At 40.5% G+C, this 14,950-nt stretch overlaps 1 protein-coding gene across 1 annotated transcript in view; it reads right to left on the bottom strand.

Moving 5' to 3' along the window:
• LOC135565124 (synaptotagmin-7-like) overlaps positions 1-14,950 on the bottom strand; it is a gene marked incomplete at its 5' end in the record, with an annotated part of 58,986 nt that overhangs the window by 14,062 nt on the left and 29,974 nt on the right. The window contains one exon of the mRNA XM_065011166.1: positions 4,192-4,207. Within this exon, the coding sequence (XP_064867238.1) occupies positions 4,192-4,207 (16 nt within the window). The remainder of the gene's footprint in view (positions 1-4,191; positions 4,208-14,950) is intronic.

Genomic DNA, 14,950 nt, shown 5'->3' with positions numbered 1-14,950 from the left:
ATATACAGTACAACAGAGGCATGCAGAGTTTCACTGTGCAATTATACTACAGTTTAGCATAGCGCAAGCAACAACATGCACATACAAAACAATCTCTCAGCTAGTTTTTGCTGCCTGTATCTGAGAATCTAGGGATGACTACGCACCATATCATGTCTGTCTGTCTGTCTGTCTGTCTGTCTGTCTGTCTCTGTCTGTCTGTCTGTCTGTCCAGTGATCCATTTGTTTTCCCTATAAGGCACTAAATGGATGTTAGACAGGAAGGAGAATGACTAAAGGAATGGGGGTAAGTGGTGTAGGTAGAGTTGCAAAACTCTTGTAACTTTTCCAAAATTCTCCGGTTTTCTAGAAATCCCTGTTGGAAGATTCCTGTAATAAAGAGGGAATAAGCAGGAAATCTGGTATCTTTTAACCAGGATATCTGGAAAACTTTGGAATTCTGGAAAAGTTACCAGAATTTTGCAACTCTACGTACACCACTTACCCCCATTTCTTTAGTCATTCCCCTTCCTGTCTAACATCCATTTAGTGCCTTATAGAGCAAACAAATGGATCACTGAACCCTAGGTGTAGGTGATCAGTGAAGTTGAATGAGCAACAAATAAATAACAGAGTTTATCCACTTGGCGAGGATAAGACTGAGTTATCCAGATCAGACAGACAAAGAGACAGAACGAGACAGACACGGGTTGACACCCAGTCACAGACAGGGACACAGGCAAATAATGGAGCACGTATAGAGTAAGGAGTGGGGCATCAGACAGAGAAAGACACATACAATGAATGTTGACAGACATACAGACAGACAGGTAAGTGTAAGCAAAACAGGTCATGTGGATGAGCCTGGTTCCAGGGGGGTCTCTTGATTGGCATAGCTGTGATTGGAGGGGAAAGCTGTCAGGAGGATTCACACCGTAGACTGCAGGGGAGGGGGTTGACTGAGGGGAGACATAAGATGATGGAAGGTGGAGAGGTCAAAGTGACAAACATCGCAACAACTGACACATCTTGCCTCGTCTTCCGTTTATCTTATCTTTACTGAATCACGACAATTTTCTCAGATCCAACATCTCCTGCTGTCCTTCCTCTTTATGCCCTCAGTCCTAATCTATCTTTTCCATTTCTCTTTCCTTCCTTAGTCTATGATCTCCCTGTATGCTGATTCATTAAAGGTTGGATCTAACCCAAAGCCTGCTGTCGATGTCTAGAGACTCGTGTCCCACCCACAGGGAATGACTGTCTCAGTCTGATTCAATCAACTTCCTACCATCAAAACAAATGACTCCAAACAGGCTAACAGGAGGGACTCCATACAAAGCACTCTAACTACATAGAGTTAGGTAAGGTCATCTTCTCTCTTCTTCCATATTTACTGTTAAGGCTAACTGATGAGGCTAACGTGGGGCTAACGTGACATGTGGCATGGTTGTGTGTGGGCACAGTGAGGGTCATGTCAGTCAACTTGTAATGGCATGCAGCTGCCAGAGGTGGCTGATGGAGCCTGGACCAAACCCTGCTGCTTCCCTTCCCAGATCACCAGCTAAAGAATATGGGCTGCTCTGTTGGCACGGCAACGGCTGGAGAGACAGCAAGCACCTGGGATGGAGGGAGTGAAAGGAGGGTAGGTGTGCAGCATGGGGGGCTTGGCAGGGGGTCACAGAGGGCAGCAAAAAGGCAGCCACATCAACAGCAAGACACAACGGAATTGGAGGACATATGACAGGTGCAGGTGAGTGCCTCCAGGAAAACAAACACACACACTCACACACACACACTAGCGGGGGCATATGGAGGCAGGCGAGGCCTCTACTTCTCACCATGACCTGTGATAATATCCTTATGGATTGTTACCTGTGCCCAGAGCCTGAGACCAAAGGGAAAAGGTGGGGACACTCCGCTGCAAGGCTAGAGAGAGCACAAGAAGAAAACCCCCTCCTGCCCGCCTGTTCCCAGTACCATCCCCTACCCACCTCCCCATGACACCATCCCCATTATTCACTTAAAGACTAATACAAGAGACAAAGACACACACAACAGACAGACAGACAGACAGACAGACAGACAGACAGACAGGCACATACACACAGCCCTGGATCCACTGCCCTACACAAAAACCTGAGTCAGCATAGCATAATACCCTAGTGTCAATAGAGAATAGTGTAATAGTAACCAAATAATATTGGTAGTTATACCCTAGTATCATACTGTAGTTAGGTGTAAAGGTCACAGACACACCCTTGAGTGTAATAACATCTGAAGGTCAAAGATCCTTTGAAATAAACAGACAGACCCTCACTGCTCTGAAGTGAGACCTACTAGTAGGCCAGTGATGTAGTGCTGCCGGAGAGCGAGGGAGCTCCCTCACTTTTTACAGTTGAGAATACACGACTCCATTAACTCTATCTAACTCCATTAATATTTGTGGGGGAAAAAATCTGAAGATTAATCAATGTCCCGCAAGATCACATAATAATTAATTTGTATTTTACATAACAAAACCAAATATAATAGCATAGCATAGTAAGCCTATACATTGGGGCAAAAAAATATTTAGTCAGCCACCAATTGTGCAAGTTCTCCCACTTCAAAAGATGAGAGAGGCCTGTAATTTTCATCATAGGTACACTTCAACTATGACAGACAAAATGAGAAAAAAAATCCAGAAAATCACATTGTAGGATTTTTAATTAATTTAATTGCAAATTATGGTGGAAAATAAGTATTTGGTCACCTACAAACAAGCAAGATTTCTGGCTCTCACAGACCTGTAACTTCTTCTTTAAGAGGCTCCTCTGTCCTCCACTCGTTACCTGTATTAATGGCACCTGTTTGAACTTGTTATCAGTATAAAAGACACCTGTCCACAACCTCAAACAGTCACACTCCAAACTCCACTATGGCCAAGACCAAAGAGCTGTCAAAGGACACCAGAAACACAATTGTAGACCTGCACCAGGTTGGGAAGACTGAATCTGCAATTGGTAAGCAGCTTGGTTTGAAGAAATCAACTGTGGGGGCAATTAATAGGAAATGGAAGACATACAAGACCACTGATAATCTCCATCGATCTGGGGCTCCACGCAAGATGTCACCCCGTGCGGTCAAAATGATCACAAGAATGGTGAGCAAAAATCCCAGAACCACACGGGGGGACCTAGTGAATGACCTGCAGAGAGCTGGGACCAAAGTAACAAAGCCTACCATCAGTAACACACTACGCCGCCAGGGACTCAAATCCTGCAGTGCCAGACGTGTCCCCCAGCTTAAGCCAGTACATGTCCAGGCCCGCCTGAAGTTTGCTAGAGAGCATTTGGATGATCCAGAAGAAGATTGGGAGAATGTCATATGGTCAGATGAAACCAAAATATAACTTTTTGGTAAAAACTCAACTCGTCGTGTTTGGAGGACAAAGAATGCTGAGTTGCATCCAAAGAACACCATACCTACTGTGGAAACATCATGCTTTGGGGCTGTTTTTCTGCAAAGGGACCAAGACGACTGATCCGTGTAAAGGAAAGAATGAATGGGGCCATGTATCGTGAGATTTTGAGTGAAAACGTGGCTGGGTCTTTCAGCATGACAATGATCCCAAACACACCGCCCGGGCAACGAAGATGTGGCTTCGTAAGAAGCATTTCAAGGTCCTGAAGTGGCCTAGCCAGTCTCCAGATCTCAACCCCATAGAAAATCTTTGGAAGGAGTTGAAAGTCCGTGTTGCCCAGCAACAGCCCCAAAACATCACTGCTCTAGAGGAGATCTGCATGGAGGAATGGGCCAAAATACATTTACATTACATTTACATTTAAGTCATTTAGCAGACGCTCTTATCCAGAGCGACTTACCAGCAACAGTGTGTGAAAACCTTGTGAAGACTTACAGAAAACGTTTGACCTCTGTCATTGCCAACAAAGGGTATATAACAAAGTATTGAGATAAACTTTTGTTATTGACCAAATACTTATTTTCCACCATAATTTGCAAATAAATTCATAAAAAATCCTACAATGTGATTTTCTGGATTTTGTTTTCTAATTTTGTCTGTCATAGTTGAAGTGTACCTCTGATGAAAATTACAGGCCTCTCTCATCTTTTTAAGTGGGAGAACTTGCACAATTGGTGGCTGACTAAATACTTTTTTGCCCCACTGTAACCATACTGTTACACCAAAAACACTTCCTCATTTCTAATGACATTTTAGGATGGTTAGCTGAAGTTGAATAGTCACAGCGCGCGCCACTAAGCAGGTTATACTGTATGCTTTGATTGAAACAAAATACAAGAATGTTAAAATCATCTGCTCTAATTCTCTCACAAAACAGTCATTGAAGAAGCTCTACATGCATATTCCCATGAAACTGATTGAGATCAAATGATCTGCATGCAGATGCAGTGTCACGACTTCCGAGGTCGGTCCCTCTCCTTGTTCGGGCGGCGTTCGGCGATCGATGTCACCGGTCTTCTAGCTATCGCCACCTTTCATTTTCCATTTGTTTTGTCTTGTTTTCCCACACACCTGGTTTGCATTCCCTCATTACTCGCTGTGCATATAACCCTCTGTTTCCCCCCATGTCTGTGTGTGGAATTGTTATATGTAAATGTATGTGTACTCCAGGCTGGTTTGCGCCGGGTTATTGTAACCCGTTTGTGTTTAGTTTCTATGTACCGTGTTCTGTTCGCCTCAATAAAGGGCTCCGTTTGCTACCCATTTCTGCTCTCCTGCGCCTGACTTCCCTGCAGCCAGCTACGCACTCCTTTTCACGCAGTTTGGGCATTTCACCAGTAAAACGTGAACAATTATTATTAACGATTGACAGTGATGATGGCCTATTTTGAAATTACATATGCCTAACTTGGTGATCTCTCTGCATATTTGGGTAGGGCCCGTAAGTAAACATTTCACTGTTAGTCTACGCCTGTTGTATACGAAGCATGTGACGAATAAACATATAAACTATACCATTTTCTTGAGACAATATGTGTGGGCATAGTGCAGACGTTGCAATTGGAAGATGCATTTTATGCATATTCTATAATAATATTCAATACGCTATATCTGTTGGTACAAACTTTGACTGAGAAGTTATGACATCATTTTTAACAGATTGTTGCACTCACACACCTAAACAACAGCACTACACCACTGTAGTGGGCTAATATTGAGGGAGGTTATGTGTGTAGTGGACTGCTATAAACATCATAGGAGAGCTCTGATGGGCTCTGAGTACTGATAGGAAGCCAGCGAAATACAAGCTAATGTACAGTAATGACTAGACCGTTGATATGAGCTAATGTAAAGTAAAGACTAGCCAATTGATATGAGCTACTGTAAAGTAAAGACTAGTCCATTGATATGAACTACTGTAAAGTAAAGACTAGTCAATTGATATGAGCTACTGTAAAGTAAAGACTAGTCAATTGATATGAGCTACTGTAAAGTAAAGACTAGCCAATTGATATGAGCTACTGTAAAGTAAAGACTAGCCAATTGATATGAGCTACTGTAAAGTAAAGACTAGTCCATTGCTCTCCTTCCCTCACAAATTCAATGGTTATATAATTTATCCTTTTGGGGCTGGAGTAACCATGGTTACCAAACTGTACACACCCACCGAAGGTTGTATGGGACCCGGCCGTATTCCTAGGGATACGGCCGGGTAACCATTACCTCCCATAAGGAGGTAATAGAATCCAAGGCAATCTAAACCTCCTGTGGAGCAGGGACAGGGACAGTAGGCCACATTGTCATCAGGCCCCTTGACCTCAGTCATGCCTACTCATCCTCTCTCCATACCCAAATACCGCCGTGCCCCTAGGGGGGTGAAGATGCCATGGAGCAAACAGCTGATTCACTGGAAAAGTCTATAGGAAAACTGTAGAATCACCCCCAGCTGTACCCTGCCCTCGTACAACAGGCTCTGACAGAACATTAACCTTCTCCTGTTCTAACTCCTCTGCCCAATCCCGTCGCAACACCTCAGACTGTTATAGAACAATGACTCTCCCCCAAGAGATATTGTACATTTTGATATTACTCTTCCAAATTTTAGTCTGGTCTTAATACAGCAATGACAAATGATATGCACTGTCACGCACATGACATCACACGACAAATACCGAAACACAAATACACACTCAATACTTTAGATTAAATACATCCCCTGGGGATCGATGCTGTAATCCCTAGCCAGATCCTGACACCCGAACCCTGATCATATGACCTTAACCCCAGGTCAGAGAGCCTAACCTATCCTCCCATTAATTAGACCAAGCAGCAGGTCCCATCCCAGGGGACAGAGAGGGGACTTTTTCTCACTTGCTCAGGGACACCATGACAAGCTGAGAAAGAGACTTAGAGGAAAAATACGTCCCTTCTGTCTTCAAGAGAGCGAAAGTTGCACCCCTTCTGAAAAAACCTACACTCGATCCCTCCGATGTCAATAACTACAGACCAGTATCCCTTCTTTCTTTTCTCTCCAAAACTCTTGAACGTGCCGTCCTTGGCCAGCTCTCCCGCTATCTCTCTCAGAATGACCTTCTTGATCCAAATCAGTCAGGTTTCAAGACTAGTCATTCAACTGAGACTGCTCTTCTCTGTATCACGGAGGCCCTCCGCACTGCTAAAGCTAACTCTCTCTCCTCTGCTCTCATCCTTCTAGACCTATCGGCTGCCTTCGATACTGTGAACCATCAGATCCTCCTCTCCACCCTCTCCGAGTTGGGCATCTCCGGCGCGGCCCACGCTGGATTGCGTCCTACCTGACAGGTCGCTCCTACCAGGTGGCGTGGCGAGAATCTGTCTCCTCACCACGCGCTCTCACCACTGGCGTCCCCAGGGCTCTGTTCTAGGCCCTCTCCTATTCTCGCTATACACCAAGTCACTTGGCTCTGTCATAACCTCACATGGTCTCTCCTATCATTGCTATGCAGACGACACACAATTAATCTTCTCCTTTCCCCCTTCTGATGACCAGGTGGCGAATCGCATCTCTGCATGTCTGGCAGACATATCAGTGTGGATGACTGATCACCACCTCAAGCTGAACCTCGGCAAGACGGAGCTGCTCTTCCTCCCGGGGAAGGACTGCCCGTTCCATGATCTCGCCATCACGGTTGACAACTCCATTGTGTCCTCCTCCCAGAGCGCTAAGAACCTTGGCGTGATCCTGGACAACACCCTGTCGTTCTCAACTAACATCAAGGCGGTGGCCCGTTCTTGTAGGTTCATGCTCTACAACATCCGCAGAGTACGACCCTGCCTCACACAGGAAGCAGCGCAGGTCCTAATCCAGGCACTTGTCATCTCCCGTCTGGATTACTGCAACTCGCTGTTGGCTGGGCTCCCTGCCTGTGCCATTAAACCCCTACAACTCATCCAGAACGCCGCAGCCCGTCTGGTGTTCAACCTTCCCAAGTTCTCTCACGTCACCCCGCTCCTCCGCTCTCTCCACTGGCTTCCAGTTGAAGCTCGCATCCGCTACAAGACCATGGTGCTTGCCTACGGAGCTGTGAGGGGAACGGCACCTCAGTACCTCCAGGCTCTGATCAGGCCCTACACCCAAACAAGGGCACTGCGTTCATCCACCTCTGGCCTGCTCGCCTCCCTACCACTGAGGAAGTACAGTTCCCGCGCAGCCCAGTCAAAACTGTTCGCTGCTCTGGCCCCCCAATGGTGGAACAAACTCCCTCACGACGCCAGGACAGCGGAGTCAATCACCACCTTCCGGAGACACCTGAAACCCCACCTCTTTCAGGAATACCTAGGATAGGATAAAGTAATCCTTCTCACCCCCTCCCCCCTTAAAAGATTTAGATGCACTATTGTAAAGTGGCTGTTCCACTGGATGTCTTAAGGTGAACGCACCAATTTGTAAGTCGCTCTGGATAAGAGCGTCTGCTAAATGACTTAAATGTAAATGTAAATGAAATAGATAAACAACTCCTCTGTGCATACTTACTGTCAACGTTTTGGTGTACAACCTTTTCCAAGGTCTTGTTGACAATAAATATGCAGAGGTAAAGTCGTGTACGCTGGAGTTATTCATATTTTTTCTACAATGTTGATTTTGGTGCGGTAGTTCCCTGCTCCACAAACAAGAAAGCGAGTAGTGTTAACTCTGTTCTAAAGGTGCTAAAGAGAACCTGGACCTGATGACATACTGTGAAACAAACACATTCTGATGTGCATATCTTTGTATATTGTGTTGCAGGGGAGCATACAATGTTATGTCATCTACTAGATAAATGCCTTTAGATGCTTCCTGATTTTCAGAAAGGGGCAGCAATACTAACAAATCAAAGGAAGCACTGAGACTTCTTGAAGTGTAACCAACCGGAGGGAAGGAGAGTGTTGTGGGGAAAGATAATTGAACAAAGGTAGATTAAAGAAGTTTGAAATGGAAATGATGAAGTGTCCCTCATCTCTAACATTTTTTTTTAAATCTTCCATTATATGGAACAAATGACAAATGACTGCGTAGCCTTATGTGGAAAACTGACATTTTCTGAAATATTTCATTGTGTTCTCTACTTTAATACAATGGAGTTAGATAGAGTTGATGGAGTTAGATACAGTTAATGGAGTTAGATGGCATTAGATAGAGTTAATGAAGTTGGATGGCATTAGATAGAGTTAATGGAGTTAGATGGCATTAGATACAGTTGATGGAATTAGATGGCATTAGATAGAGTTAATGAAGTTAGATGGCATTAGATAGAGTTCATGAAGTTAGATGGCATTAGATGGAGTTAGATGGCATTAGATAGAGTTAATGAAGTTAGATGGCATTAGATAGAGTTCATGAAGTTAGATGGCATTAGATGGAGTTAGATGGCATTAGATACAGTTAATGGAGTTAGATGGCATTAGATACAGTTAATGAAGTTAGATGGCATTAGATAGAGTTCATGAAGTTAGATGACATTAGATACAGTTGATGGAGTTAGATGGCATTAGATAGAGTTAATGAAGTTAGATGGCATTAGATACAGTTAATGGAGTTAATGAAGTTAGATGGCATTAGATAGAGTTAATGGAGTTAATGAAGTTAGATGGCATTAGATAGAGTTGATGGAGTTAGATACAGTTAATGAAGTTAGATGGCATTAGATAGAGTTCATGAAGTTAGATGGCATTAGATACAGTTAATGGAGTTAGATGGCATTAGATACAGTTAATGGAGTTAGATGGCATTAGATGGAGTTAGATGGCATTAGATACAGTTAATGGAGTTAGATGGCATTAGATACAGTTAATGAAGTTAGATGGAGTTAATGAAGTTAGATGGCATTAGATACAGTTGATGGAGTTAGATGAGTTAGATGGAGTTAATGGAGTTAGATAGAGTTAATGGAGTTAGATGGCATTAGATACAGTTGATGGAGTTAGATGGCATTAGATGGAGTTAATGAAGTTAGATGGCATTAGATACAGTTGATGGAGTTAGATGGCATTAGATACAGTTAATGGAGTTAGATGGCATTAGATGGAGTTAATGAAGTTAGATGGCATTAGATACAGTTAATGGAGTTAGATGGAGTTAATGAAGTTAGATGGCGTTATATAGAGTTAATGGAGTTAGATGAGTTAGATGGAGTTAATGGAGTTAGATAGAGTTAATGGAGTTAGATGGCATTAGATACAGTTGATGGAGTTAGATGGCGTTATATAGAGTTAATGGAGTTAGATGAGTTAGATGGAGTTAATGGAGTTAGATGGCATTAGATACAGTTAATGAAGTTAGATGGCATTAGATACAGTTAATGAAGTTAGATGGCATTAGATACAGTTAATGGAGTTAGATGGAGTTAATGAAGTTAGATGGCGTTATATAGAGTTAATGGAGTTAGATGAGTTAGATGGAGTTAATGGAGTTAGATGGCATTAGATACAGTTAATGAAGTTAGATGGCATTAGATACAGTTGATGGAGTTAGATGGCATTAGATACAGTTAATGGAGTTAGATGGAGTTAATGAAGTTAGATGGCATTAGATGGAGTTCATGAAGTTAGATGGCATTAGATACAGTTGATGGAATTAGATGGCATTAGATAGAGTTAATGAAGTTAGATGGCATTAGATAGAGTTCATGAAGTTAGATGGCATTAGATGGAGTTAGATGGCATTAGATAGAGTTAATGGAGTTAGATACAGTTAATGGAGTTAGATGGCATTAGATAGAGTTAATGAAGATAGATGGCATTAGATAGAGTTAATGGAGTTAGATGGCATTACATACAGTTGATGGAATTAGATGGCATTAGATAGAGTTAATGAAGTTAGATGGCATTAGATAGAGTTCATGAAGTTAGATGGCATTAGATGGAGTTAGATGGCATTAGATAGAGTTAATGAAGTTAGATGGCATTAGATACAGTTGATGGAGTTAGATGGCATTAGATACAGTTAATGGAGTTAGATGGCATTAGATACAGTTAATGAAGTTAGATGGCATTAGATAGAGTTCATGAAGTTAGATGACATTAGATACAGTTGATGGAGTTAGATGGCATTAGATAGAGTTAATGAAGTTAGATGGCATTAGATACAGTTAATGGAGTTAATGAAGTTAGATGGCATTAGATACAGTTAATGGAGTTAATGAAGTTAGATGGCATTAGATAGAGTTGATGGAGTTAGATACAGTTAATGAAGTTAGATGGCATTAGATAGAGTTCATGAAGTTAGATGGCATTAGATACAGTTAATGGAGTTAGATGGCATTAGATACAGTTAATGGAGTTAGATGGCATTAGATGGAGTTAGATGGCATTAGATACAGTTAATGGAGTTAGATGGCATTAGATACAGTTAATGGAGTTAGATGGCATTAGATACAGTTAATGAAGTTAGATGGCATTAGATACAGTTGATGGAGTTAGATGAGTTAGATGGAGTTAATGGAGTTAGATAGAGTTAATGGAGTTAGATGGCATTAGATACAGTTGATGGAGTTAGATGGCATTAGATGGAGTTAATGAAGTTAGATGGCATTAGATACAGTTGATGGAGTTAGATGGCATTAGATACAGTTAATGGAGTTAGATGGCTTAGATGGAGTTAATGAAGTTAGATGGCATTAGATACAGTTAATGGAGTTAGATGGAGTTAATGAAGTTAGATGGCGTTATATAGAGTTAATGGAGTTAGATGAGTTAGATGGAGTTAATGGAGTTAGATAGAGTTAATGGAGTTAGATGGCATTAGATACAGTTGATGGAGTTAGATGGCGTTATATAGAGTTAATGGAGTTAGATGAGTTAGATGGAGTTAATGGAGTTAGATACAGTTAATGAAGTTAGATGGCATTAGATACAGTTAATGAAGTTAGATGGCATTAGATACAGTTAATGGAGTTAGATGGAGTTAATGAAGTTAGATGGCGTTATATAGAGTTAATGGAGTTAGATGAGTTAGATGGAGTTAATGGAGTTATATAGAGTTAATGGAGTTAGATGGCATTAGATACAGTTGATGGAGTTAGATGGCATTAGATACAGTTAATGGAGTTAGATGGAGTTAATGAAGTTAGATGGCATTAGATGGAGTTCATGAAGTTAGATGGCATTAGATACAGTTGATGGAGTTAGATGGCATTAGATGGAGTTAATGAAGTTAGATGGCATTAGATACAGTTGATGGAGTTAGATGGCATTATATACAGTTAATGGAGTTAGATGGAGTTAATGAAGTTAGATGGCATTAGATACAGTTGATGGAATAGATGGCATTAGATGGAGTTAATGAAGTTAGATGGCATTAGATACAGTTAATGGAGTTAGATGGAGTTAATGAAGTTAGATGGCGTTATATAGAGTTAATGGAGTTAGATGAGTTAGATGGAGTTAATGGAGTTAGATGGAGTTAATGAAGTTAGATGGCGTTATATAGAGTTAATGGAGTTAGATGAGTTAGATGGAGTTAATGGAGTTAGATGGCATTAGATAGAGTTGATGGAGTTAGATGGCATTAGATACAGTTAATGGAGTTAGATGGCATTAGATGGAGTTAATGAAGTTAGATGGCATTAGATACAGTTGATGGAGTTAGATGGCATTAGATGGAGTTAATGAAGTTAGATGGCATTAGATACAGTTGATGGAGTTAGATGGAGTTAATGATTAGATGGCATTAGATACAGTTAATGGAGTTAGATGGAGTTAATGAAGTTAGATGGCATTAGATACAGTTGATGGAGTTAGATGGCATTAGATGGAGTTAATGAAGTTAGATGGCATTAGATACAGTTGATGGAGTTAGATGGCATTAGATAGAGTTCATGAAGTTAGATGGCATTAGATACAGTTGATGGAGTTAGATGGCATTAGATGGAGTTAATGGAGTTAATGAAGTTAGATGGCGTTAATGAAGTTAGATGGCATTAGATACAGTTGATGGAGTTAGATGGCATTATATACAGTTAATGGAGTTAGATGGAGTTAATGAAGTTAGATGGCATTAGATACAGTTGATGGAGTTAGATGGCATTATATACAGTTAATGAAGTTAGATGGCATTAGATACAGTTAATGGAGTTAGATGGAGTTAATGAAGTTAGATGGCGTTATATAGAGTTAATGGAGTTAGATGAGTTAGATGGAGTTAATGGAGTTAGATGGAGTTAATGAAGTTAGATGGCGTTATATAGAGTTAATGGAGTTAGATGAGTTAGATGGAGTTAATGGAGTTAGATGGCATTAGATAGAGTTGATGGAGTTAGATGGCATTAGATACAGTTAATGGAGTTAGATGGCATTAGATAGAGTTAATGAAGTTAGATGGCATTAGATAGAGTTCATGAAGTTAGATGGCATTAGATACAGTTGATGGAGTTAGATGGCATTAGATGGAGTTAGATGGCATTAGATACAGTTAATGGAGTTAGATGGCATTAGATACAGTTAATGAAGTTAGATGGCATTAGATAGAGTTCATGAAGTTAGATGACATTAGATACAGTTGATGGAGTTAGATGGCATTAGATAGAGTTAATGAAGTTAGATGGCATTAGATACAGTTAATGGAGTTAATGAAGTTAGATGGCATTAGATAGAGTTAATGGAGTTAATGAAGTTAGATGGCATTAGATAGAGTTGATGGAGTTAGATACAGTTAATGAAGTTAGATGGCATTAGATAGAGTTCATGAAGTTAGATGGCATTAGATACAGTTAATGGAGTTAGATGGCATTAGATACAGTTGATGGAGTTAGATGGCATTAGATACAGTTAATGGAGTTAGATGGCTTAGATGGAGTTAATGAAGTTAGATGGCATTAGATACAGTTAATGGAGTTAGATGGAGTTAATGAAGTTAGATGGCGTTATATAGAGTTAATGGAGTTAGATGAGTTAGATGGAGTTAATGGAGTTAGATAGAGTTAATGGAGTTAGATGGCATTAGATACAGTTGATGGAGTTAGATGGCGTTATATAGAGTTAATGGAGTTAGATGAGTTAGATGGAGTTAATGGCATTAGATACAGTTAATGAAGTTAGATGGCATTAGATACAGTTAATGAAGTTAGATGGCATTAGATACAGTTAATGGAGTTAGATGGAGTTAATGAAGTTAGATGGCGTTATATAGAGTTAATGGAGTTAGATGAGTTAGATGGAGTTAATGGAGTTATATAGAGTTAATGGAGTTAGATGGCATTAGATACAGTTGATGGAGTTAGATGGCATTAGATACAGTTAATGGAGTTAGATGGAGTTAATGAAGTTAGATGGCATTAGATGGAGTTCATGAAGTTAGATGGCATTAGATACAGTTGATGGAGTTAGATGGCATTAGATGGAGTTAATGAAGTTAGATGGCATTAGATACAGTTGATGGAGTTAGATGGCATTATATACAGTTAATGGAGTTAGATGGAGTTAATGAAGTTAGATGGCATTAGATACAGTTGATGGAATAGATGGCATTAGATGGAGTTAATGAAGTTAGATGGCATTAGATACAGTTAATGGAGTTAGATGGAGTTAATGAAGTTAGATGGCATATAGAGTTAATGGAGTTAGATGAGTTAGATGGAGTTAATGGAGTTAGATGGAGTTAATGAAGTTAGATGGAGTTAATGGAGTTAGATGAGTTAGATGGAGTTAATGGAGTTAGATGGCATTAGATAGAGTTGATGGAGTTAGATGGCATTAGATACAGTTAATGGAGTTAGATGGCATTAGATGGAGTTAATGAAGTTAGATGGCATTAGATACAGTTGATGGAGTTAGATGGCATTAGATGGAGTTAATGAAGTTAGATGGCATTAGATACAGTTGATGGAGTTAGATGGAGTTAATGAAGTTAGATGGCATTAGATACAGTTAATGGAGTTAGATGGAGTTAATGAAGTTAGATGGCATTAGATACAGTTGATGGAGTTAGATGGCATTAGATGGAGTTAATGAAGTTAGATGGCATTAGATACAGTTGATGGAGTTAGATGGCATTAGATAGAGTTCATGAAGTTAGATGGCATTAGATACAGTTGATGGAGTTAGATGGCATTAGATGGAGTTAATGGAGTTAATGAAGTTAGATGGCGTTAATGAAGTTAGATGGCATTAGATACAGTTGATGGAGTTAGATGGCATTATATACAGTTAATGGAGTTAGATGGAGTTAATGAAGTTAGATGGCATTAGATACAGTTGATGGAGTTAGATGGCATTATATACAGTTAATGAAGTTAGATGGCATTAGATACAGTTAATGGAGTTAGATGGAGTTAATGAAGTTAGATGGCGTTATATAGAGTTAATGGAGTTAGATGAGTTAGATGGAGTTAATGGAGTTAGATGGAGTTAATGAAGTTAGATGGCGTTATATAGAGTTAATGGAGTTAGATGAGTTAGATGGAGTTAATGGAGTTAGATGGCATTAGATAGAGTTGATGGAGTTAGATGGCATTAGATACAGTTAATGGAGTTAGATGGCATTAGATACAGTTA

The sequence above is a fragment of the Oncorhynchus nerka genome, linkage group LG27 (assembly GCF_034236695.1).
Source record: "Oncorhynchus nerka isolate Pitt River linkage group LG27, Oner_Uvic_2.0, whole genome shotgun sequence".
NCBI classification, from domain to species: Eukaryota; Metazoa; Chordata; class Actinopteri; order Salmoniformes; family Salmonidae; genus Oncorhynchus; species Oncorhynchus nerka.
The sequence above is the reverse complement of the archived record's forward strand: the minus strand, read 5'-3'. Positions and strand labels throughout refer to the sequence as shown.